The 23,570-nt window shown below is 41.6% G+C and overlaps 1 protein-coding gene across 36 annotated transcripts in view; it reads left to right on the top strand.

Moving 5' to 3' along the window:
• Nucleotides 1-10,341, top strand: part of adgrb2 (adhesion G protein-coupled receptor B2) — a 296,094-nt gene extending 285,753 nt beyond the window's left edge. For 30 of the 36 annotated variants that reach the window (XM_061816759.1, XM_061816839.1, XM_061816819.1 and 27 more), the window contains 2 exons: nt 7,349-7,402; nt 9,403-10,341. In XM_061816759.1, coding sequence (XP_061672743.1) covers nt 7,349-7,402; nt 9,403-9,579 — 231 coding nt within the window. In that variant the 3' untranslated portion in view covers nt 9,580-10,341. Of the gene's footprint in view, nt 1-5,321; nt 5,374-7,348; nt 7,403-9,402 lie in introns of all 36 variants that reach the window. The other 6 variants (XM_061816982.1, XM_061816922.1, XM_061816914.1 and 3 more) reach the window with 3 other exon arrangements.
• Nucleotides 10,342-23,570: the final 13,229 nt, after the last annotated feature.

The raw sequence follows: 23,570 nt of genomic DNA, 5'->3' as shown, positions 1-23,570 counted from the left end.
CATATTACCCCCGGATTGGTGACGCCGTATGAATCATGAAATGAAAGTGTGGTTTACTACACAGATGGCATGGCCTACCCATCGTAATCCATTATATTAAAAGAAAGTGGGCAGTTCACTTAACTGTGAATAATTACACAGCTAATGCTATCACCGTCAGGCCTCTGACAGGACCCAGCTTCAATTTATCTGTGCTGTTGTCAACAATTCACTTTGAGAGTCACCCCCAGACACGGACATGCTGACTATACAGTAATTATGGAGATGAGGTGCATGTGTGTGTGTGTGTGTGTGTGTGTGTGTGTGTGGTGTGTGTGTGTGTGTGTGGGAGGGGGGGTCTTGTCGGGATTTGTGCATCTGTATCATCCCCTTCCTTTTTGTTTGTTGTTGTTTTTTTTTCCCCCGGGAGCCCGGTGTCACCTCCATTTAAGAGACAATTACAGCATGAGTAATGAATTAATAATTTCATATTAACTTTAATAAGCTCTTTCCTTTGCCATTGTGACAGGTAGCGCCAATGATCTTAGCATCCGCTACGTGAGCGCTGCAATTTTGTTAGTTGCTTAATTGTATTGCATGTCAAGGTAACGTGTTGCTTTTGAAAACATCAAGCACAAGTTGGAACATATCGTTATTGTCAGAGGGCTCCCTTGTCTGTTCAAGATCCCTTAAAGCTGGTGGTCTCTCTTTTCTGCTCTCCCACTCTCTCCATCCCCATGATTCATTGTAGCTAGTGACCTCAAACGCAAAGTAACTTTCCTGACTCTTTGCAGGATACTCTCAGACTTTCTCAAAAGTCTCCAAACAGTACTGTTACCAAGACCTAAACGCCCTTTAACCTTCTCTAAAACAGGTCCCCCCACCCCCACCGCCAAGACACAACACAGAACCAACGCTCGTGCGGAGAGCTTCTCTGGTTTACAAAGAGAGTCAACGTAAGGAATGCGAAAATCCAGCGTAAACTTTGTGCAGTAGAGCCCTTCTAGGTCACTCTAAAGTCGTCCTACTGGATCGTGAACAGTTCATACGTCTCCATCTCATGAGTTTGCTACTGTCTGTGTCGAAAAGTAATAGTGGTCTCATTTTCACCAGGTTACGTTAGAGTTCACATTAGTCTGTGAGGGTACACACTTTGTGTGATGCTCCCATAGCCAATCGTCCGTATGGCCGCAGATAGGATCCAAAGTGCAGTATTGGGATTTTTTTTAAAAAAGGACTCCAATCACACTGCATTCCGATGACAGATCAACAGTTGCGGGTGCAACGTACCTTACTGAATTCATCAGAAGGTAACACTGTGATCTTCACTTGGCTGCGATGGTATGACGTGAAACTGTTGATATGGCTGATGCGTCTATAGCCACTATAGCAACACAGCGGTAGTGCTAAGAGAAGCCAGACTAGTAAAGTAAAGTTTCCAGCAGTATGAACCGAACTCTAACGCTTGGTGGAAAGAAGACTGATATGGCAGAGCATTAACATGCAGAATTTGTAACATGGAACTACAGTTTTAGCCTTCCTACAAGTGAGTTAAATTGATGCTAACAGTACTCACCTAAAACAAATAAATCAATGACTGATCTTTTATGTTCAGTAATGCCCCCTTTTGTTCAAAAACAACAACAAAAAAACCAACTCCAAATTCTAATCTGTCATTGTTAGTGCAGCACAGGTGGAATCTGAAATGTTGTGCTTGGCGATCATCAAGAGTCAACGTCTACATGTGACAACACAAATCCTCCCATTTCAATCAGTTTATGATCATTGCAGCAACACGCAGTGTCAAACTTTATCTGTATACTTGCCTGTGACTTGTTGCTTATTGTAAAGCGCTGTCGACATGTTCAGTATGCCTTTGCAGTCGTGTGTTGCGTGACAGTTGTGTGCGTGTCGTAGCGTCGTGGCCTTGTGTGTTTAGGTCTCCTGACGATTTGTTCAGCTTCCTGTACCCGCTTCTGTACAAGCATTTCATTTGGTTTTACTTTTCAATTGTGATCGGATGCTGGACGGCAGTTACCTTTCGAGAATAATGCAAGGATATATTTTTGCTGTCCACTTCCCCTTTGTTTTGTGCTTGTATTGCTGTGGCATCGTCCTATGTGGAGTGCTTAACTATGAAGCCGTCGCCTCTCTTCCCAAGCCTGAATTAAAACCCCCTAACCACTATAACTTGGGAATAAATCCTAAAGACAATGAGCCATCTAAACAGATTTACAATCACCTCATAAACCATTATATTCTCGCCATAAACTAGGCCATTGGGACGAAACAGGGCTAAACACCGTGCGGTGCGTAAGGGTGCTGATGAGCCTCTCTGAAATATCACAAAGGCTTATGGGGTTAAGAAGGCTTGATCCATTTTACCTCTCTGGTAAGGTTGGATCCCCGTGCTGACTTTGTTGAGGAGATGAGTGGATACCAGAAAATGTCCAACAGGGGAAAAATCAAGATCTGGACACATTTTTCTACTTCCCCATCTTATCCAATTTTCCGACTAAGTGCACTGGGCTTAGAGTAGACTGGGGCATTAGAAATAGCGTCGCAGATTTCCAATTTCTCCATTTCTGCCATCCTTGTCTTTCCTTATCTTGCCGGTGCAACTCTTCACGCACTTACATTGATTCTGCCGTGCTGTTTCTTTTTTGGTAGGTAGTTTGTCATGATAATATTTACCAAATTGATAGCTAAGGGCCGGGAAGTAATAACTCCCCGTTCCGCTCAATTAACGCAAATGGAAAGAATCTGTAAAAAAAGGCTCCCCATTAACCCCCAATGATGAAAATCAATCACAGGCTTCTCTGTTAAGCGGTTGATGGCTTGACTTCTTAGTGTATATTATAGGTTTATGAAATAATTGAAAAATACATGAATTACCATAAAACCATTAAAACTATATATATTTACCATAAATATAAAATTTTTATTTTGTCAGTATTTTTAATGTTGCAAAAGTTGAAAAAAATGAAAGGATTGTTCCAATAATGGGAATTACCTGAATCATTAACTATAAGAGGGCGGAACAGTGGATCAGCTGGTAAAGCTAGTTCTGAGGTCCCGGGTTCAATCCCGGACCCGCCTGTGTGGAGTTTGCATGTTCTCCCCGCGCCTGCGTGGGTTTCCTCCGGTTTCCCCACATTCCATAAACATGCAATATTAATTGCACACACTAAAATGCCCGTAGGTGTGATTGTGAGCACGGCTGTTTGTCTGTATGTGCCCTGCGATTGGCTGGCAACCAGTTCAGGGTGTACACTGCCTCATGCCCGTTGACAGCTGGGATAGGCTCCAGCACTCCCCGCGACCCTCGTAAAGATAAGCGGCAAAGAAAATCGATGGATGGATTAACTATAAGAACGGGCTACACAGTATGAATTCAGAACCCTGAACAATATGAAATGCTCATTAATTTTAGAGTTGTGCTAATCTATTTGATTAGTCGAAAAATCAGCAGATCTCATTTCATACACACATACATTCAAATGAGCATAGTACAATGTAAACAATCATAGAACAAATCACGTTTTTCTTTGTTTTCTTATTAGCAGTAGATGCTTGGATGGCGGCGTGGGTGTATGGCAAGGAACGATTCAGATAGCATTTTACCTGTGATCCATAGTAGAGAAAGCACAGGTTCAGAGATGCAGTATATGCGCAGCGTGGAATGTATGGGCACTCGTATCGGAAGTCCAAGTCCAAACCTGAGGGCTAGATCTTAGTCCCTGCTGCGTTCAGAGGGCCATGACAACTATTTGCATGGGTTACCTGCATAGGTTTGAATCTGCGCGTGTGCGCACGTGAAGTGGAACAAAGCGAGCGTTTGCTGCGCATAATGGGAGGGCTGAGGCACTTTGTGACTCTCAAAAGGTGCATAAAGTATTTCCCTCCCGTCGCCCGCTGTGTTCTTGATTAAATGAGGTGCGCTTGGCGTCCCTTTGCAGATAGACGCAGCGGGTCCGTGCGGCATGCAGATTGATAGCGGCTGAGACAAGCGAAAACTTGTTCTCTCTTGCTACATATATGATGTGACATGGAATCCCCAATGCAGAGACACCCTTTGATACGGACGTTTATTGTGGCGTACTCTACATCTTAAAAGGATTCTTCCATTAGGCTGCATCATAAAAAAAAGAAGAGGTCAGACTCGGGGTGATAGTTTTACGAATCTATACTTAACCGAAGCATCTTTAATTGATGGTTTTTGGCAAATGGAGGGACATTTAGCTAAGGTAATGTGTGTGCTTTGGGTATCACTCTTTAATGTGAAGATGGATCATTTGAAATGAAAAATAAATGTTATTTTTTTTCCGACTGAGTGAAGGTGGAAACCCTGTTGGTCTTGCAAATCAGTTTGCTGTAGTTAAACAAGAAGCCCTTTCAAATTCCAGCATTTGAGCAATTCTCTCTCCTTGTTTTCCCATTTTTTTTCTTTCCGGAACTATTTCACCTCTGTTTGTCCTCACAGCTTGACATTATTTATCTCAGTGTGTCCCTCATTTCTCCCTAGTGAACTCTTGATGCCTTAATTGATTAATTATTCCTCCCTCAGCTTCTTTCTAATTAATACCCTCATCCTCCACCTCCTCCCTCTCCTCGGCATTGAGTTTTTTTTACACAACAGTCTGCGTCCCTGCATGCAAATTTCCCATGAAAACAGAGCAAATTGTGGCCATACTTTGCGCACCGGTGGCTTTGAAATGTAGCAAGCTGAACAGTGACCTCATGCACCAAGTGACATAATGCACTTTTGCCTTACTTAGTTAGTGTCTTTGCGCCAATTAAAGAGAGGCGTAAAAGGCTGATTCACAATTGAAGGGAGTGTTTTCAGTGTGGCGGCGCTGGCTGCGGATGACATCGCTTCTCATTACGGCCCCAGACAGCATGCGTCTGATTGCTCGTTTGTTTGCAATGTGTTGTACTAATGGAATTTATTCGCCCTACATTCCCCTAATTTGGCTTCTTTGAAGGGCCTTGTTACTTGCAGAAACCGTTTTTTATTTATTTTGCGACGAAAGGGCAAATGACGCTAAAGATTGCCATTACCATTGCTGACAAATGTAGAAATTCACCAAAAGGAGACCTTAAAAATATATTTCTGGTATCCACTCAGTCTGCTTTGCTTTATGTGTGTGTGTGTTTTTTTCTCCCATGTCATGCAGTTTCCCGTTTTTATTTTTTCCTGTGGGCCTCACAGTTTATATGTATTTTACTTTGCTATACTTTGACTTTATTGATTTTTCTTTTGCTCCCCCCCCCCCCCCCCCCGTTTCATGTCCTTTGTTGGCTGACGGGGGTTCTTTGTGTTGCTTATTGTCACGTCTCAGTTTGAGTGTAGCCAGACAGTCAGCAGATCCATGGGCATCCAAATCAACAAAGGTAAAGTTTAACCCACTCACCCATCACACCCCTTTCCGTCCTCCCAAATTACCAGTCAAATCCCGATTAACATTCCACGCTCCAAAAGAGAGGATCTCAGAGGTGCTGGATGTCAGACGTCTTCCATCCAGAAACTACATTTTTTTTCCATCTTAACTGTAGATTTTAGCCTTTTTCTCAGCACTTTTTTGCAAATAGATTTGCTTTGCTTTGTGCCACTTTTAGCTCTGTAGTCTAGTTTGTCATTCGAAATATTTTTGCTGTTGACTTATGACTTATTTTGTTTGTTAGAAATTGGTGCTTTTAGTTTAGCTAGCTCTGCTTCATTTTTTTGGTTATTGAATTATTAATCCTTGCATGGTTTATGCACAGAATCACCATATGGTTCGTATAAAATGGGCTCCATAAGAAGATTATAAAAATGAGTGACATGGTCATGGTATGATTCAATATTTGTGAATGAATCCCCTGCTGTGCAATATTTTTTGTTTGTTTTTTTATAATCATGGAGTTCTTTTAAACTGAGCGCCTATGAATCAATTATTCAGTTAAGAATGCTGCTTTGAATGTTAATGAGAGTGAAACATAAATGTTTTTATCCTGATGATCAAAACGAAAAGTCTTTGCAGATGTTGGTGGCCAGCAAGTTGGTAAATGTTTTTTAAATCAAACAATTTTATTTGCTTTCAAAATTATAATTTCAGATAAATCGACACGACTACTTACATTTTAAACAAATTTCAAAGTCTCTTTTAACAGTAATTGATCATTTATATTATCTAATTATAGTTATAGCTCTTTGACTTGACTAAAAATCTTTCAAGACAAAGAAATTAATTAGCTTGGGAAATACGTTTTCTATGTTGTTTCGACAAGCACTGCCATTTCCCAGACAAACCATCATTATTTACTCTAGATGTACAGCAACTAATGTCCGGCATGTTTTGGGTTAGTAGTTATAGGTTAATCCTGAAGAAAATGATGCATATTTTGTACGAGTTATACATGTGAAGGAAGAACTCAGAATATAATGTCTTGTGATTGTATTATAATCTTTTAACCGCAATTCTTCTGTCAAAGTTACCCGAGTTAGTTAGTCATGTTCTACATGCATCTGCTCTACAACATGTCCAAGGACGGCCAGGACGTATTTGTTGTTTTTTTTTGTAACCATGAATCATTTTTGCTCTTCTTAAGATGCATTTCCGAGTAAAAAGCATTAATTGTTGAAACGTTCACGGCCATTGACGGCTTTAGAAGTCAAATGTCCATGTTGTCTGGGAAGGCTGGCAGCGATTAAAGTTGTATCTGCTTAAGATTTTCGCAAAATCATGATGGCACTAGTTTAGTGCAGACCACAGCGTAGACCTAATTTGACACAGCACTGAATTTCCCACCCTCACAGTTACTCACATCCTGCATTTGCTTAAATAATTGTCATACCTTTAACTCAGAGAACTCAAAAACAACATTGACAAAATGTATATTTTTAAAATAATAAGAAACACTGGGAACCACGTTTTTGCCTCGAGATTCACCTTAAATTGATGGGTTCTCTAAACTACTGCTTTCCCCCCGCCAGTGCATGCCTTCGTGTCTTTTTCCACACCATTTTAAACGTGTACAACGAGTCCAAGTCGGTGCCTTAGGTCCTTGACCTTTTCTGTACACGTCATCAGGCATTTATCATTGGGATGCTGATGAGGGCAGTTAAGCTATGGGCAGTGTGAGAGAGGAAAAAACGAGTAAGAGAAAGAGAGAAACAATAAGCAACAGCTACCTGTTCACCTGCCAGTGGCAAGAACAATGTTTATTTATTGGCAGAGTTGTCGGTGACTTTTTAATTTCCTCCTTTTCTCTCTATCTTGTTTTTCCTCTCTCTCTCTCTCTCTGTCCAAATCTCTCTCTCTCTCTCTCTCTCTTTCTCTCTGGTCGGCTCTGCCTTGCATGCCTCCTCCCTTTTTCATCACCACAGAAGGAAAAGCGATGGAGCATTTCATCTGCTGGAGGTGAAAAGAACTCATCCAGTGTAAGTAGAGGGATTTCTGGCAGAGATGTATATGGGTGGGGGGAGGGGGAGGGGACAAAAATGGGATGAGCTGGCGCTTTTGGGCATGGAGGAAGAGAGGCCCGTCGTAGATGGCGACAGGCAATGGATAGACATGCAGAAGCAACACAATCGCGTTAGCCCGCTCTCCTGGGGATAGTGTTGGGGCTTAACTGCTGCATTACGCACACTCCTGCATTACAAAATGCTCCTTCGCCAGCAGTTACCATGCAAATTGCCTCCCAGATTATGCCTTTTGTATTCATTTTGCCAACTGTCAGAATGTGACGCAGCAAGAATGATAATCAGGCGGATATTGCCCCCTAGAGCTCTGGCAATGATCGTTGTACTACCAGCTTGGGTAGTGGGGGGGGGGGGGGGGGGAAGGGGGTTTCTTCGTGACTGCAGATCTGTGAGTTGGAGTTTGTTACTCTCAGGTGACTGGATGTACCTGCACAAGTAATCGGATGAAAGATAGTTTTAGAAACTCTAAGGATAAGGATGTAGTCTCACTCTTTGCTCTTAGATGTTCCATAAAAGACTTTGCATGATAACTAGAAAATCCTGTTAACACCTCCTAATTGTGAGAGATGTCAACATATAAATACACCCCCAAACCTATTCTGCCGTATGGTCTGCCATCACAAGTACGCCATCTCATTTGGTCGTCTAATAAAGTTCCAGGAAAAACCATCTGAGCAACTAGTCCCCCAAGTCTCTGCGGCACGAATCTGTGAATAATTATCGTTCCAAGCACAACGGTGACATTTGAATAATGTTCCTTATCTGTTGCATATTGGCTCCTTTAATTCTGCCTATAGTTAATCCCCCAACATGCATTTCACACGTGTGTGTGTGTGGGGGGGGGGCACATCTGAGGACCACATATAGAGATCACAGACCTAAAACCTCCAGGCTTTCATGCCTTGATTAGCCCGTGCGATGTGGAACTGATTTTTAGGAGTGGGAGGCAAAGCACGCTTGCTGCTCACTCGGTTGATACACGACAATATCTTGATGGTGGAAGGATGAGGGTGATGCTTGTTAACGACACTTCTTCATCCCGCTGTTTTTAAGACTCGTGAGCTCCAACAGCTTTGAGGAATATCGTGGATCTGCTCTCTGTTATCCTACTAACGTGCACGGACTACCGTCGATTTCAGATTGTGAACATTTTCATCAACTTCAGGAAATTTTGGTGTTGACCTCGACTAATTGTGAAAAAATTCTTGGTTCACAACTTTCAGATTCCTGCAACCACCAAATGGAAATAAAACTAAATAATATTGGGTTGATCACAATGATCCAAATGGTAAATGGAGTGCACTTACAGTACATGGTAGCACTTTTGTCTTCACACGTTACGAATGTTCTCCGAGAAATGTCCGCAGTAAGGTGTTAGCCCGTTCGCCATCATATTCTGTAGGCTTTATGCAAGTATTCAGATTACTTCATGAAGGATTGACCCACCCTATAATGGTGACAGAAAGGTGTAGTCGAGTTTAGTTGTAATACTCTTTGCCATAATTTCCAAGTATAAGATATATAGATTATTCTCAGTGTATAGAGGTTTATGGTTACAAATTCAGGCCATGGTTGTATTTGCATTACAAAAACTATTTGTTAGCTCACATAATTGGGATTTTGGGTTTCTTCAGTCTCAAAGGCAGGTGGACAGCTGCCCGCTTCATTTTCTCTTCCAAATGAATGTGACTAAACAGATGGTTTGTACAAAAAAACTGAAAAAAATGTTTGATCAACTAAATGCTTCTGTTCCCTCCTTGTCAAGACTACTTTTTAACATTGTCACTTCTCGAAACAGCGCAGATAAAAGCGCTCCTAAATTGCAATGAAAACAAGAAGCGGCTTCAGTCAGACACGATTCCCTCCCCAGAGATTCTTCGTTTTCATTTGCTTCCCTTTATTTATCACGTTACCTTACATGGCTCCGTTTGTTTTTCTTTCTGTCCCACCACCGTCAGGACAAGTCGATCCCGGAGGACAGAAGCTCGTGGGACAGTTTTAAGACCATGACCCCCGAGCTGACCATCATGCCGGGGGAGCAGAAAGACCGCATGGAGCTTCACAATAAGAACTGGGACTCGTCTTCTGCAAATACCCCGGACTCATCTGAGGGTGACTTCCAGACTGAAGTGTGATTGCCCTCCAATGTCCACGCACAGACATCAAGGCACTGAACTCCAGAAGAGATTTACTTCAAAACACATTTGAAAATACACACATAAGGACAAATACGTCTCCCGCAACAGGCTCTGTTGGATTCCGGGCTCACTTTGTTTACTGCTGCAGTGGACAGACATGAAGAAAAGACTGTTCTAATCTATATTTTCACAGAGACTACTCAAAAGACAGAACAGGAACTTGACGCGTCTGTGACTGAAGACCATTTTTAAGTGAACGAAGAAACTCTGAAAGTGTATTTCAAAGAAAATGTTCATTGCGGACAGCAACAACAACAACAAACAAAACAGTTACTTGATTTTCTGTGGGGGGGGGAACAAAAGGAAGACTTTCTGCACCGTTCAGCTCTTTTTATAGCGATGGGAGGGGGGGGGGAAATCTCACACAGTTGACACCCCCCTCCCACCTCATGACCCCCCAGCCACTCTTGCTTTCATTTAATTACTTTGCCCCTCTAATCAATGATACAAACATTGTAGTTCTCAGTATTTTCTCTTATTTTCTTATGTTTCACTTGTTTTTCTTTTTTTTAATGCTCTTTCATTTGGAGAGGTTGGGGTTAGGGGAGTGGGATAAGCTGTTCACAAATATGTGCCATCCTCTTATTCAGGTTTCAGGTCAAAAGTCCCATCTTGACACCCCGCACACATCCTGTGTTAACATTGCATTCCACGTTTTGTGTATTTTCTATGGTTTAATTAAATAAATGTCCTCCCGTATGGTTTGAAACTTTTAATGAAAAAAAAAAACAAGCTATGATTGAAACAAATGTCCTATTTGATTTGTTTGAGGGGAATTTACATTTTTTTTCCCTGCAAGTTTTTTCAGCTTTTCATTATTTTCCTTGATTTAATTTCCTGCGAGAATTAGCCCATGTGGAACTCTCACCGATAAAACAAATGATTTGGGACACGTACTGCACTGTGCATTAATATGAGCTTGCCCACTGAGCTAACGACGAGAAGGATTATGATATTTCACACCACCCGCTTATTAGACATAAAACCGTCGCATCTTTATTTGATGAATATCGTTCCACCAAATGTGTGTGTGGTGTGTGTTTAGCATCTCAACCTCATAAACGCTCTATTAAAAATGGTCAAAAGTATGAATCTGCTGACATACCACAGTGCTTAATTTACCAGTGGGTTAACTTGCGATGAGATGGAGACATGTTTAAGAGTTGTAAAGGGAAAATAAATGGCTTTTACGTCATACCGCAATAGTGTTGTTAACAAACCTGCCAAATTTGAATGATTTAAAAAAAAAAATCACCAAGTCTTATTAAATAAGGTTTCAAAATCTCTCCTCTTTCAGTCAAATACCACTGACGTGACCTAGAAAAATGCAAAGTACTGGATCTAGCAGAATTGTTCCACCTACACATGCGAAAATATTTCCGCTTAAAGCCTTTGCTGTTTGGAATATATCTCTCAGCACGACGACAAATGACCACGGCAGCCCGAAGCTCCGGTCCGCATGCCTCTAAAAATGTAATGTATTTAGAAATACATTTTGAAATTGACTTTACAGGGCTTTTAAGGAAGAACGCATTATATTTGCTCATTAAAAGTAAGCACGTGCAGGATTTTGTTCCCCTTAAAGATGAAGAAAATTGAGGAGCTTGGTTGACTGGACTGTGGAGGAAAAATTCAGACTCATGCATCCAAGGGGAGGTGCATAATTTGGTCCTGATCCGCGTTTGATCTAGGCAGGTATGACAAGTTCTGCAAGCCTTTCTATTTTTTTTTCTTCCCAGCAAAGCATAGATTCCATCCTGGAACACGTCTTCCTTTGTTGCTGCTTTGTCTTCCTTCCACGCTGCGTGACGCCACACACAAGGTATGAAATCTTAATGTGATCTGCGAAGCCAGATACTTGCAATTTCCCCTCCACATCTGTCCGTGCAATCGTACGCCGGGTTCTGTAATGTGCTTGCAATTGGAGGAAGCGGCATAGGTAAGAAGGCTACAAGGTGAAACGGGACAAAGGGACTTATAGGTGAGCTACAACTCCCTGCTTGAAATTCAGCAGTCATACTTTGGTCGATATTAGGAGACTTGTTTCCGGCTGTTGCTACATCCGCACATCAGTTCAAGCCACACGGCCAAACAGAGTGTCAAAGTGCAGGACGGTTCAATAAATTGCTCAATTACTTTTCTGTCATTTTACAAAGCAGCTTCCATTAATCTCTGCGTGTTGGGAATGATGATGATGAGAGAGACTTAAGTGAGGAAACAAAGATGGTCTCTGTGTGTGTGGGGGGGCTGTTTTTTAAAACTACTTTTAGAGAATGCAGATTAAGAATAGTGGGCTCAGAACAGTAATTACAGGGATAGAAATTTTGTCCTGACATCTTCCGATGCAGCTCTCAAACCATCTGTTTAAAAGAATCCCTAATGTGGTCCAAGTGCAGCGCGGCGCAGATGGTTCAGACTTGAGTGCGGCTCCTTTAACCTTTAAAGCCGAGCAGCCTGATACGCAACTCTTCCACTTGCGTCCTCTCGGAGGAGGGCGAGAGGTTTGACCCCAAGTCGACAATGCTTAAGGTGACATTACCCTGACCTTCTCTCAGGTCCGCCACCCAGGTTTGGTGTCTGAACAGATTTCTTTCAGCTGCAGGAAGCCACACAAAAGAGGACCAAACAGGTGAAATGGACCTTTGGCAAAAAAAAAAAAAAATGCTTTTCTTAAAGAAAAAGATCTGTGCAGACTTTTCATCCTACTTGTTCCCATGACAACTTCAACACGTGATGTGCAGCGAGAAAGAACATTAAAATCAGAATACTAATAACGTCAGAGTGAGACTGGATATTTTATCATTGCAAAGTTTCTTCTACAGATCCCTTAGCAACTTCTGCTTTGCTTATGTGAGAAAACAGGCTCGGATGAAAGAGATGGGGAGGAAAAAAAAAAAGGATATCAGATGATACGGTCAGAGCATATCCGCCTATCGGGTGTGACAACCAACAAAGAAACACAGTTCAGAGGCTTCTTTATTCTCTTTTCAGTCTCCAGAGTTCCATATTTGATCTCCAACCTGCTTGCATTACAACTTGAATGCATTTTGTGCCAAGCTGTTAGCTGAAGGGTTCACAATATTAATGGATATTAAAGTGAACTTTTAAGTGCTGCACGTGTTTTCACATGTGAGCATACGCTGGTTCGAGGTCACCTGTGGCTGATTCGCAGCGTACTCACAATTTCCCACGTTAGCCGCGACAAACTCTTGTTTCCAAGAAGCACTGAACCTTAACTGGAACCAATCATCTATTTTGGAATGGAGGTGGGGGGGGATGAGTCTGGGGGGTGAGGGAGGGACTGCGATTGGTGTATTCTCGCTTTGCAATACCCAAAGTGGTCAACACCAGGTGATTATTTCATTTAAAAAAAATGCACGAGTTGTTCTTAAGCTCGTAATATAATTGCAAAATATAATTCATCCAAACTTGTTACTATTATGTAACTGGGGGAGGTTGGGCTTTAATTAATAAAGTAGTCAATGGGCAATGGAATGAAAGATGAAGACTGCGCATGGCGGTCAGTCACTCCACATTTCGCTCTGCAAGGGGCTTGTGTGTAATTACGAGCGGCCGAGTCCGCCTACGGTGCTTCCATCAGTCACCCTGGAGAGAGGGCACCAACTGGAACTTTCTCAAGGGAAGCAGCAGAGGTCAAAGGAGGGGAGCGACGCGGAGGGGCTGGCCCCCAAGGACGAAATACATGGTGACAGAGTCAAAGCAAGGAAGGGCTCTTCACATCTAGCTGTAACAGTCACAGTGATTAGAGTGCCTCTTGGTTGTTGTTTTTTTGCCTCCCCCAGAGGTCTCTGGGTGATTAGATTGGTAGTTGTGTGTCACTCGAAGCCTAAGGAGGAAATGTGTTGACATATAACAGTGGCAGACACAGTGAGAAGCGGATGGATGAGTAGGGGGAAGAAGATGCGTGTAGGCCTGCTATAATTAAGAAGCTCCATCATGTCTGCTCGCTGTTTGTAATCCAAACAAAGACAGAGATACAATTATAAATTCAAGTGGCGAGAGTTGAAAAATGAAGTCCTCCCTTGCAGAATTTCAATTCATACGATGCATTTCATTTGGCTGCGTGTGCTGTTTGGCTACAACTTTTGGAACAAGCAGACAACCTGTGATGCTCACTGTGCACACCTGCACAATCTATGACCGCAAAATTGGATATTTTTTTATACATTTTCACAAGAAAATTGCTTTTTATAACAATATCGCTGTTGGGCAGAAACCTTCCATCACCAAATATGTTTTTTTTTTTTCACGTCAATACTTTTGGTCTGTCTCCACATTATTTTTATGCATTTTTTTAACCCACTTAAAGTGTTAAAAATAACTTGCAAACAAATCTCTTGAATACTGAACGGAACTAACTGAATGCCTGGATTTTGTTTCATTTTATTTTTTTGACAGTAACATTTGAGCATGTCATTTTAGTTTGAAAAAGTGGATCACTATAATGCTTCGGTGCAGTAGGTTCTGGTCAGCATGAAGGTAAGCTCATGCAAATTCAATATTAAATGTAAATATTAAATTGGCGGTTGAACATAATTTTGCTGTACCATCTTGATGTTGGTGAACGACTGTATATCTTAGCTACAATGCCAACTTGAACAATGTTCGCTATCCCAAAGAAGATGATTTTTTTCACCTGAAAAGATGTACAGATTCCGCTCAACAGTGACATGATGGAAATCATTTTCTAATGTGAAACATATATTGAGTTTTGTTGACTCCATCTTTTTCATCACAGAAGATGACAGAGAAGGGCAATTGGTGTGACTGACAAGCAAAGAAAATACGACAAGTGGGAGGAGGAAAACAAACAAAACAACCTTAGGAACATTGGGCAATTTGACTGGATGAGATATCTCGGGTGAGTGTAAAGGAAATGACATCTCACTTTGACACCAGGATATAGCAAAGCCTTTTTAGCCACGTGACGGCCACATTCGGCGTGATAAACTGCAGGCTGTGCTGGAGCAGAATACATATTAGGAGATCCCTTAAGGTTATAATACAATGTAACAATTTCATCTAAACATCGCATCCACATCTATCCTAATTTTCTCTGCTCTAGATTCCCGAGTTTTTAGCTGCCAATATTTCTCTTTCAAATCAAGTTTTATTCGGCTCCGACTGCAGAGCCAGACTGGTCCTCGGAGGGCCTGTTCGCACACTAGCTTTAGATGTCTGTCCACATGAAATGCATAAAGCTGTCCCTCATCCAAACTGTGGCCGAACTAATCCTCTAAATGTCTTAGTCCGCAACATATAAAGAGGGATAACACCCATTTGGTATTCGACACTTTTAACAGTCCAAAACGAGGTAAAGGCTTCATTTCGGCTGCTTTTAGCTCCACCAAGTTCTCTCAACAAAGCACTCTTCACATATCATAGCAACCTACTTTCTGTCAGGATGAATTGCCTCTCCAAACTGCCGAGGGGCTTCTCGAAATGCTGGCATAATTTAGGGCTAGGCTTAGTTTAATGTAATACGCCACAAGATCTCTCACATCAACCCAGAAATTCCCAGGACTTGTTCGATCATTTATAGAGATTTAGGCTTCTAGTGTCTTAGCAGAGAGGCTTTAAGAACACTAAATAAAGAAGACAGGACCAAGGATGCACAGGTGGGTTCGAACCTTCGGGGTATTTTCTAAGAAGGAAGCATGTAGATGTCGATGCTGACAATGTTAATGTGAAATACCACCAACATGTATGCTTGTAGTAACTATACAGACAAGCATATATTTTTTAATTCTGTCTGTTAGCGTTTTAACTCTGGCTACATCAATACATGTCATTTTTGTTTTTCAGGTTAGGTTCAATATAGCTCATGGCAAACATTTTCAATAAGATAGCGACATAAGATGCATGTAGTTGTGTGTTGTGCGTATTTTGAAGGCTGAATCACTGCTGGTAAATAGTCATTATCCTTGAACATAAAACTATATGAGCACTTGTTTTCTATCCTTTGAAAAAAAGCGCATACACTATAGAGATTCTCTCACCAAGAACATACTAGAGCCATATGGTGGATATCAATCTCACCACATCACCATGTCATATTTTTCTGTTCTCACCGAGGCCCCTCCGAAAGCCTTGAAGTGTGGCCGTGGATAAAAAGGAGGATGTGTTCAGGGACCCCATTTCACTCCCGAGGGAATGGAAATATTATTTCATCCCACTCAAAGAAGCTCTGCGCGCCAAGTCAAGGCAGCCGATGGCAAGACGGGAATAGATTGCTTCATCTCCTTTTCCTGCCTTCCTTTCAAGCATCCTTACTCATCAAACACATCAACTGGGAAAATAGTTTTGGATCGCAATACAGTGCAACGTGTTTCTCAGAACAAATGAAGTCATGTGAAGCGTTCATTTATTTAAACCCGATAGATAATTCAGAAACAAAACGTCTAATGATCATTATTTAAAAGGAGAGCTGCTCATTTCCCAGATGTCAGCTTCTGCACTTTCAGTATGTGGAATTATGATTCCTTCATTTATGTTACTATTAACAACACCATGATGGATGTAAAATTTCAGTATCACACCCAGTCCTTAAATTAAAGTGACAACCGTTGCGTCAATGGCCAAAATATAAACTGCTCCATCCTCCAATCTGTGCTTGATGTGTTCCCTACAGTAGCATACCCAATCACGCTACTGTAAATGTAAAAGATGAGTTTCATTCATATGGACCAAGAAAAAAAATTAGAAATCAGGAGAAAAAAATCTTTCTTCACTCCTGAGTGTGCCATACTCATGCGGTGCTAGGAGTTTTGCTATCAGCAAGCATGCAAGGTTTTGGCCAGTCTGATGTTTGATAACCATTTATTTTAACCAGGGAGCATCTTTCTCATTATCATTTGTGGATTTTATAGTTTAGCGCCTGCAGAATAATCTGAAAACAACCCATCTATTGAGGGCAATTCAGCTTTATATGATGTATGCAGAAATTTAAGCATTTGAAATGCCAGACAACACGTACGACAATGAGCGGATATGCATTTAATGAAATGGTCTTTTTTTTAATACCTGTCCAAGGAAGCTGACATATATACACTTTGTTTCTGTTTTCTTCTGCTCATTAAGTTGTAGAGGCTTCACTTTTGTCAGATTTTGCATCAGAAATGTTCTCATGCTGCTCAAAGCGCTTTTCAAGGCACTCAAAGAAGCATTATTTCGCTCCACAGTCGCACTTCATTGACTCTGCCATAACAGCTGCCCTGGGGCAGTCTGACGGGGGACGTGGCTGCCATTCTGCGCCCAATGCCCCTCCAAACAACACCAAACATTCAACCACAATCATTCATGTGTTTTTGCTCGTCTACAGAAGTTGAAGACAATGGACATTTCTCCAATATGACAGCACCAGTTATAGCTGTGTCTCCCCAGGAAAATCACTGATGTTTCAGCATAGAATTACTGACGGTATGCAGCGGCAAAAGTTGTTTTACATTGGCTAGTCGAGGTAAGTACTGGACCACCTCCAGGAAAAACTGCCCTGTTTCAGAAATTCACCGAGAACAAGGCTCGGCCAGACGAGGTTAGAGTGACCAAGGCACGATGGAGTGAGGACTGATTTTGAAAGTAGCAAGAAACATTGGGGGCAATACAATACAAACTTCCAGTTTGCCGTTGATTCTGGGGTGAGCTTTCCTGGAAATCTCCGAGAGCTGCTTAATTCTAGCTGGAAATTGTCACAGACTTACTCAACATAAATGAGTCTTATAAAATAAATCAGTCTAGGTTTTGCAGATCACAGTGGTTTCCTTTTTCTTAATCTTGTTTAATGTTTGCAATGTCTTTTGTATTAGATTTCATTGAATTGTGCAAGGTCACTTTTATTGGGTGGGGTTGACACTTTTCTGGTGGGTGTCCAATGTTGCAACAACTCCTTGTCACTGATCCTTTTCGTCATACTATTGGACAGGATGTCACCGCCCTGCCTGGCACTGGATGGTTCCTGTCTCAACGGCACCTCGGGAATACACGTCTCTATACAGAAGATGCGATTTTGAAGCCACAGGAAACTCCAACTGACAACTAACTCCAACTGATGCCGGGGCTTCTTTGCAGCCAAGTGCGTAGCAGGGACTGCGACAGGTTCCCAACTTTACTCTATAACAATTCTCTGATAAGATCAACCCTTAACTTTGTTAGTCACTGCTTTTTGCCATGACTTGTTTGCCCTGGTCTCCATCTCCAGAATTAATTACTAAAAACAAGTTGCAAAATGAACATTTGTCATACATGCAGCACATTTCAAGCTAACACATTAATCTCAAACCCATTAGCATTTAATTATTTCTCCACAAACGTGACATTCCAGCCATCAGTTTTCTGACAGACGAAAAAAGAAAAATATTGAAAAGTCCTCTCTGACATAAATGGTGGCCATTAACTGTGCCCTTGAATGCAATCTTACTGTGAGTGACTGTCTTTTAGTAGATTTTGGCTGGAGCTACCAATGTTTCTGAAAGTGCTTAATAAATAAATACTTCAACAAATATGCAAGCAAAAGGTCACGTCAAACCTGGTTTTGTTTTCTGTTCAGTCAAATGTTTACATGGCACACAACTGCACCCTCAGTTTTCAATGTGTATCTTTGCCTCAGGTTGTCGTTTACAAATGTTTATTGATTATAGCATCATTAGGATTGATCAGAACACATTGTTCTCTCTTTTATGTGTATACAAGTTCTTTTAATGTGAAGGCAAACCCTAACCCAAAGAACTATTATGGGTTATGTTCCCATCAACAGTCTGTCTTTGATTGCATTTTTTCTTTTACTGTTCTTGAATTAAAATATAAAAAACACCATGAATAATTTTTTGTTCCACCCATTCTATTCATAGTTCAGTATTTGTATGAAAAAGCTTTTTTTTTTTTTTTTTAGTTTTTGGTCGTTACAGGAAGATTAAAATCTGTTGTTCATAAATCTCAGCTTTAAATCTTAAGACCACCTTCAGTAACATTGCTCCGCCTAGCAATATGAACGTTTGGTTCAGTTCTTTGAATTTAAATGAGGGACATTTTTGTTCTGTTTTTAATGATGGGACACAGACGTGCAAAGTACTCCTCGATACAATAGACGGCGGCTGTGATTTTTTTTTTTTAATGGAATTAAACCAGATGCTAAGTAGTCCAAAATTGCTTGATAGCTCAAGGGCATCGGTGGCTCAATAGCACAAAGATTTTCTGAACCAAAATGGAGGACCTTTTTGACATTGCACCGCACAGATCGATCAAATCATTATTTAACCAAAACTGTCTGACTCCTCGGTTAATTCCTCTTTGTAACATTCCGTTTACGCTCCAAAATGATACCCTGGGTAGTCGAGTGGATGATGTTGTTCCAAGCGCAGGATGGAATATGTTGCAGAATATATCTCACCTGCCCCATGTGCCCTATTAATGCATAAGCTCTCCCTAAGGTCACAAAGCTATAAATGCTTGTGAGTGTTATGAGGCTCTAAAAGCTCACAACTTATCTGAAAGAATTCGAAGAATTAAAACACCTTACTTGCAGGGCACTGTTTTGTCCTTCTTTGCCTAATATCACATTCATGTTGGTGCCTGTTTTAAATTAAAATATTATTATTATATCTGACTCTTTTGCTATCCGAGCATTCATCCCCACCTTTTCTCTTTTCTTTGCATCTAGGAGAAGGCCACATCTTGCAAATGGGAATGTCATGTGGAATGCTGCTCAGCCAGTTACATTGAAGAGAACCCCGAGGCCAAGCGTGAAGCGGCCATGCGGAAAGAAGGGGAGAGGGGAAGTATCTTTGGCCAGGGAAGTCTGGATGCTCACAAGGCCAAGATGGAGTCATGGAAGAGATGGACAGACAAGGAAGGAGAAGCAACACTGGTAGCAAGGTGATATTCATACTTAATGTCATTGTAATGTCTTTAGTTAAAAGATTTGTATATTTCATAAGATGAATAAGTTAGTTAAAAATATGTTTATTTCATGATGCGGTGCGTTAAAGTGCTTTAAAATAAAAAAGCATCAGAATGACACCTCTTGACCTGTGAGGGTCATTCAGTTTCTATGCGGAATGAGTGCTCTGTACATTATAGAGGATCTTGGATGTGTCACCTGTGAGAATATGAGGATGGCAGACATTAAGTCTGAAGGCAACTCATAACTACGTTGAATGCATTCTAAACATTTGAATCTTGGGAAACTTTTGTCTTTGTAAGTATTGTATGTTCACAGACACCAGGTTGAGGTCACAATTGTGTTTTATTTGAAAGGTCGATGTAAATGAGTGATCGTTGATAAAGCTGTTGTTGTGTTTAGCATAAATAAGATAGCGACCTGTACTTTGCACAATGGCACACAGTTCAATGTATATTTTTCTGTATCTTTCAGTTACAAATTTGTGAATTCATTTACCACAGTAGACCTCCATAAAAGCAAGACAAGAACACCTTGTGTACGAAGTTTTTCTAAGTTCGCTGGCTGTCTAGCTTCACATAGTAACGTGTCGCGAGGACAGCACAGTCATTTAAATTATTAGTTGAAGTCATCCTCAAGCAGATTAATTGGAGAAAAGAGGACAGAAAAGTGTTTTCAACTGATATTGTTCGTATTATGGGCAGGGATGTGAAATATGTGAAGTAGGCAACACCTTGCTTCTCTCTCTGTTGTGAGTGTTGTGAGAAAGTTTACGTGTGGGCTACAGCTGAGCTAAGCGAGTGTTTTAGCCGATGATTGAAAACTCCTAAGGAAGCCAAGCGTGGCGGCAGGGAACAAGCACGAGAGTCGGGATTAGAGAAAAGCGCTAAATGAGAACAACCGTGAAAAGAATCGTGAACGAGCTGAGGCAGAGACAAAGGAAAGTCACTTTAAAACGAGAAACTTTGAATCAGTACTACCCCAATAAAAGGGTGGAGAGCAAACAAGGCAGATGGTTCCTGTTGGTTCTAAAGTACTGATATAGCCTCAGATGGGGGAAAAGTCTCTTTGGCACCAATGCTCCTGGCGGTAGGGATTAAACTGGAGGGCTATCGACCGACATGTTATGAATTTATCGGGGATTTCGGTTCCCAGGCTGCTATGTATGCAGGTGGGTGCTACTTTCATCCCCTAAGAATTTACAGCTTGAGGAGGGGTACACTTCATCCAACAACAACATATTAGGGGAAAGACAGCTTCCAGTTTTCCACCAATTGAAAACTGAAATCTTCCCTCAATCGGCCTGCAGCATAAAGAAAAGCACCGTGGCTGCGGCAAAGATCAAACGAGACAGAAGAATCTCAAAGAATTTGGCCAGTTCGGGAACTTAAAAGCCGGGCAGAAAACAGAACATATTTTCTTTGTCTGTTTTATCATCACACTGGAGGGTCAGTTGCACCTACGCCAAACATGCCGAGCGGCAGCCATTTCTCTGCAGTCATTCCACATTGCCTCCTAGCAAGGGAGTAAACAGGACATAAGGATGGAGCTGCGGGTGGCGGTGCGGGGGTGTCCTACAATCGAGGGAGTTACTCAAGACCTGGAGCGCCACTCAGTAATGGCGTTTGCCAGTGGGGGCACCGCTTGGCTCTGAATACTGTGTCCTGTGGTGGAACCGTTTTCAAACCAGAGGGTTCCTGTTTCATATGGTACACTTCGATTTTGAGGCAGTGACTGACAGCATGTGTTGTTTCTTGACATTTCATATTATCCGGAGGGTATAAAATATGTGTCTGTGCGTGTTACAGCATGAAAGATGGGTGCAGTATCTAACATTTATCTCACAACCAATCCTTGGAGATTGCTTTCAGAAAAGCACAACTGACTCCTTAGGGGCTTTTTTTGTTGTTGTTGTCAATTCTCTAAAAGCACAAAAAGCGCCACACAATTCTGTTATTGTAAATGTAAAAAAGAAAAAAAAGGAACCCTAACGTTGCCAGTGCCCATTTGTTAGGACACGTCATCCCTTTAATGGATCTGTCTTGCCACTTATATGTCATTTGTAGTGACGTACAGACCTAACATAAAATGTCAGACAACACACGACCCTGCACATTCTGTCCAATTTGTTTCTCATGTAGGTCGACATGAACAATTAGTTTTAAGATATAGAAAAGGCCTCGCTTTTTTACACTTTGTGTAAAAATATCACGGCATCCTCTACGGGGAATTGAGTCACTTTTACCAAGACCTCCATTATGGCATACGTTCCCTTTGCGAGAATTAATAGCGTGCATGAAGGCATAAACAAACGGGAGTTTAGAACATTTACAGAGGGATTACGACATCCTGTATGACATCTCATCTTCTAAAAAAAAAAAACATGTTTTCCTTGATCCTAAAGTGTCACGTACCCACTACTTTTTCCTCTCTACGCTTTTTTCTTTTCACCTATAGTCACACCATGGATCAAGCAGCTGCTTTGAAAGGCAACAAATAGAGTACAGCAGTATTACAGAATCACCCTGAAGCAGGTTGCAAATCCCGAATGTCTACGTTGTCTAAGCCAAGTCAGTACACAGATGGAGAACTTTTTTTTTTCTGTATACTGCGACTGTTAGAAAATATAAGATCGCCAAGCGCTTGATGCTGACTAAAATGTCAACAATACCGACCAAAATTTAAAAACGGAATTATACTGTTAGCTATACTTTGCAATATTGTTTTGTGCAGTTCATTGACAGAAGCATGAATGGCGGAAGCCATTTTTCTGATTTCGCAGTCTTGGGCCGCACGTTCCTTTCATTTTTCTCAGACGCTCATTGCTATTCAGCCTCTTGTTTGAAAGCGACCTGGTTAATTACTTTGTAGCTTTGCATTACACCTTTTCACTCAGGGCTGCTGTTGGGGAACATGCAGAGAGATGAATTGTGATAATGACAGCAGGCCATCAAGAGGAGAAGACAAAAGGGCAGAAAATGATATAAAACAGGGAGTGTTTGAGCTGTCTGAAAGAATGCGTCTGATGGGTCCCAGAACGGGCCTTGAATGAAACTCGTCTAGCTTTTTATCAATCGTGCCATTATCTATTGTTTACATGTCCTTTCGGATTTTTGCATGCCTGCATTTTGTGTGAAATAATTGAAAACTTGTTCACTCCTCCAGTGAGCTTCCAGAGTCATGAAATAAAAGTGTTGTGGCAGCCGGTAAACTCCCCAACAGCCTATTATCTAAACTTGTCTTTGTTTGGATTCGACTTTGACTTTGTTGTCCTCAGGCTCAAGCCGGCGACACGACGGGCCGTGTGGCAGCTCATCGGTCGGCGGCGGTGTGAGTCCGCAGCATGTTTACCGACAACAGGTGAGCTCGCTCGGTCTCGAAATCCTGGGTTGGAGCGTAGGGACGCGCAGAGTCTCGTCCTGCGGGAGCTAAGCATTGATCAATGCAGCGGGCAGGTGTGGGAGGACAGGGGGAAGGGAGCCATAAGAGAGACAAAGGCCAATGCCATCGCTCTTCCATGAAGCTCAGGATCTGGATCCGCTGGGCTCCCGGGCTAAATTAAAACAACCGGCGTCCCATTGATTCTTGTGCTGACAGGGACCATACATCACTTCATACGTTGCCAGGGAGAGGGGACAAGAGAGGAGCGAGTGAAAGAAGAAGAAGAAGAAGACGGGGAGGGCGAGCAACAGGGGCTTGGGGGGGGTAGAGGAACAGCGAAATAATACACTGGGACAAAGTAATACCAGGAGAAAAGAACGAAGGATGACTTATTGAAAAAAAAAATGAAGGGAAACAAAGTCTGTCAAGTGTGGCGAGGGGAAAAGATATCTTGGTGATGAGGGAAGAGAAAATTCACAGCTCTTTAAATGGGGAAAAAATAAGATGGGATTTTTGAGAAATGGTAAGTACAAACTATTTCGAAGCAAAACCAAATAACTTTTTTCTATTTGCTTGCTGGATATAAACCATACATTTTTCAGCACCTATTTTCTGAATTCAGTGCTTTCAA

This window comes from Syngnathoides biaculeatus, chromosome 1 (assembly GCF_019802595.1).
Source record: "Syngnathoides biaculeatus isolate LvHL_M chromosome 1, ASM1980259v1, whole genome shotgun sequence".
NCBI lineage: Eukaryota > Metazoa > Chordata > Actinopteri > Syngnathiformes > Syngnathidae > Syngnathoides > Syngnathoides biaculeatus.
Note: the sequence above shows the minus strand (reverse complement) of the source record. Positions and strands in the feature narration are given on the sequence as shown.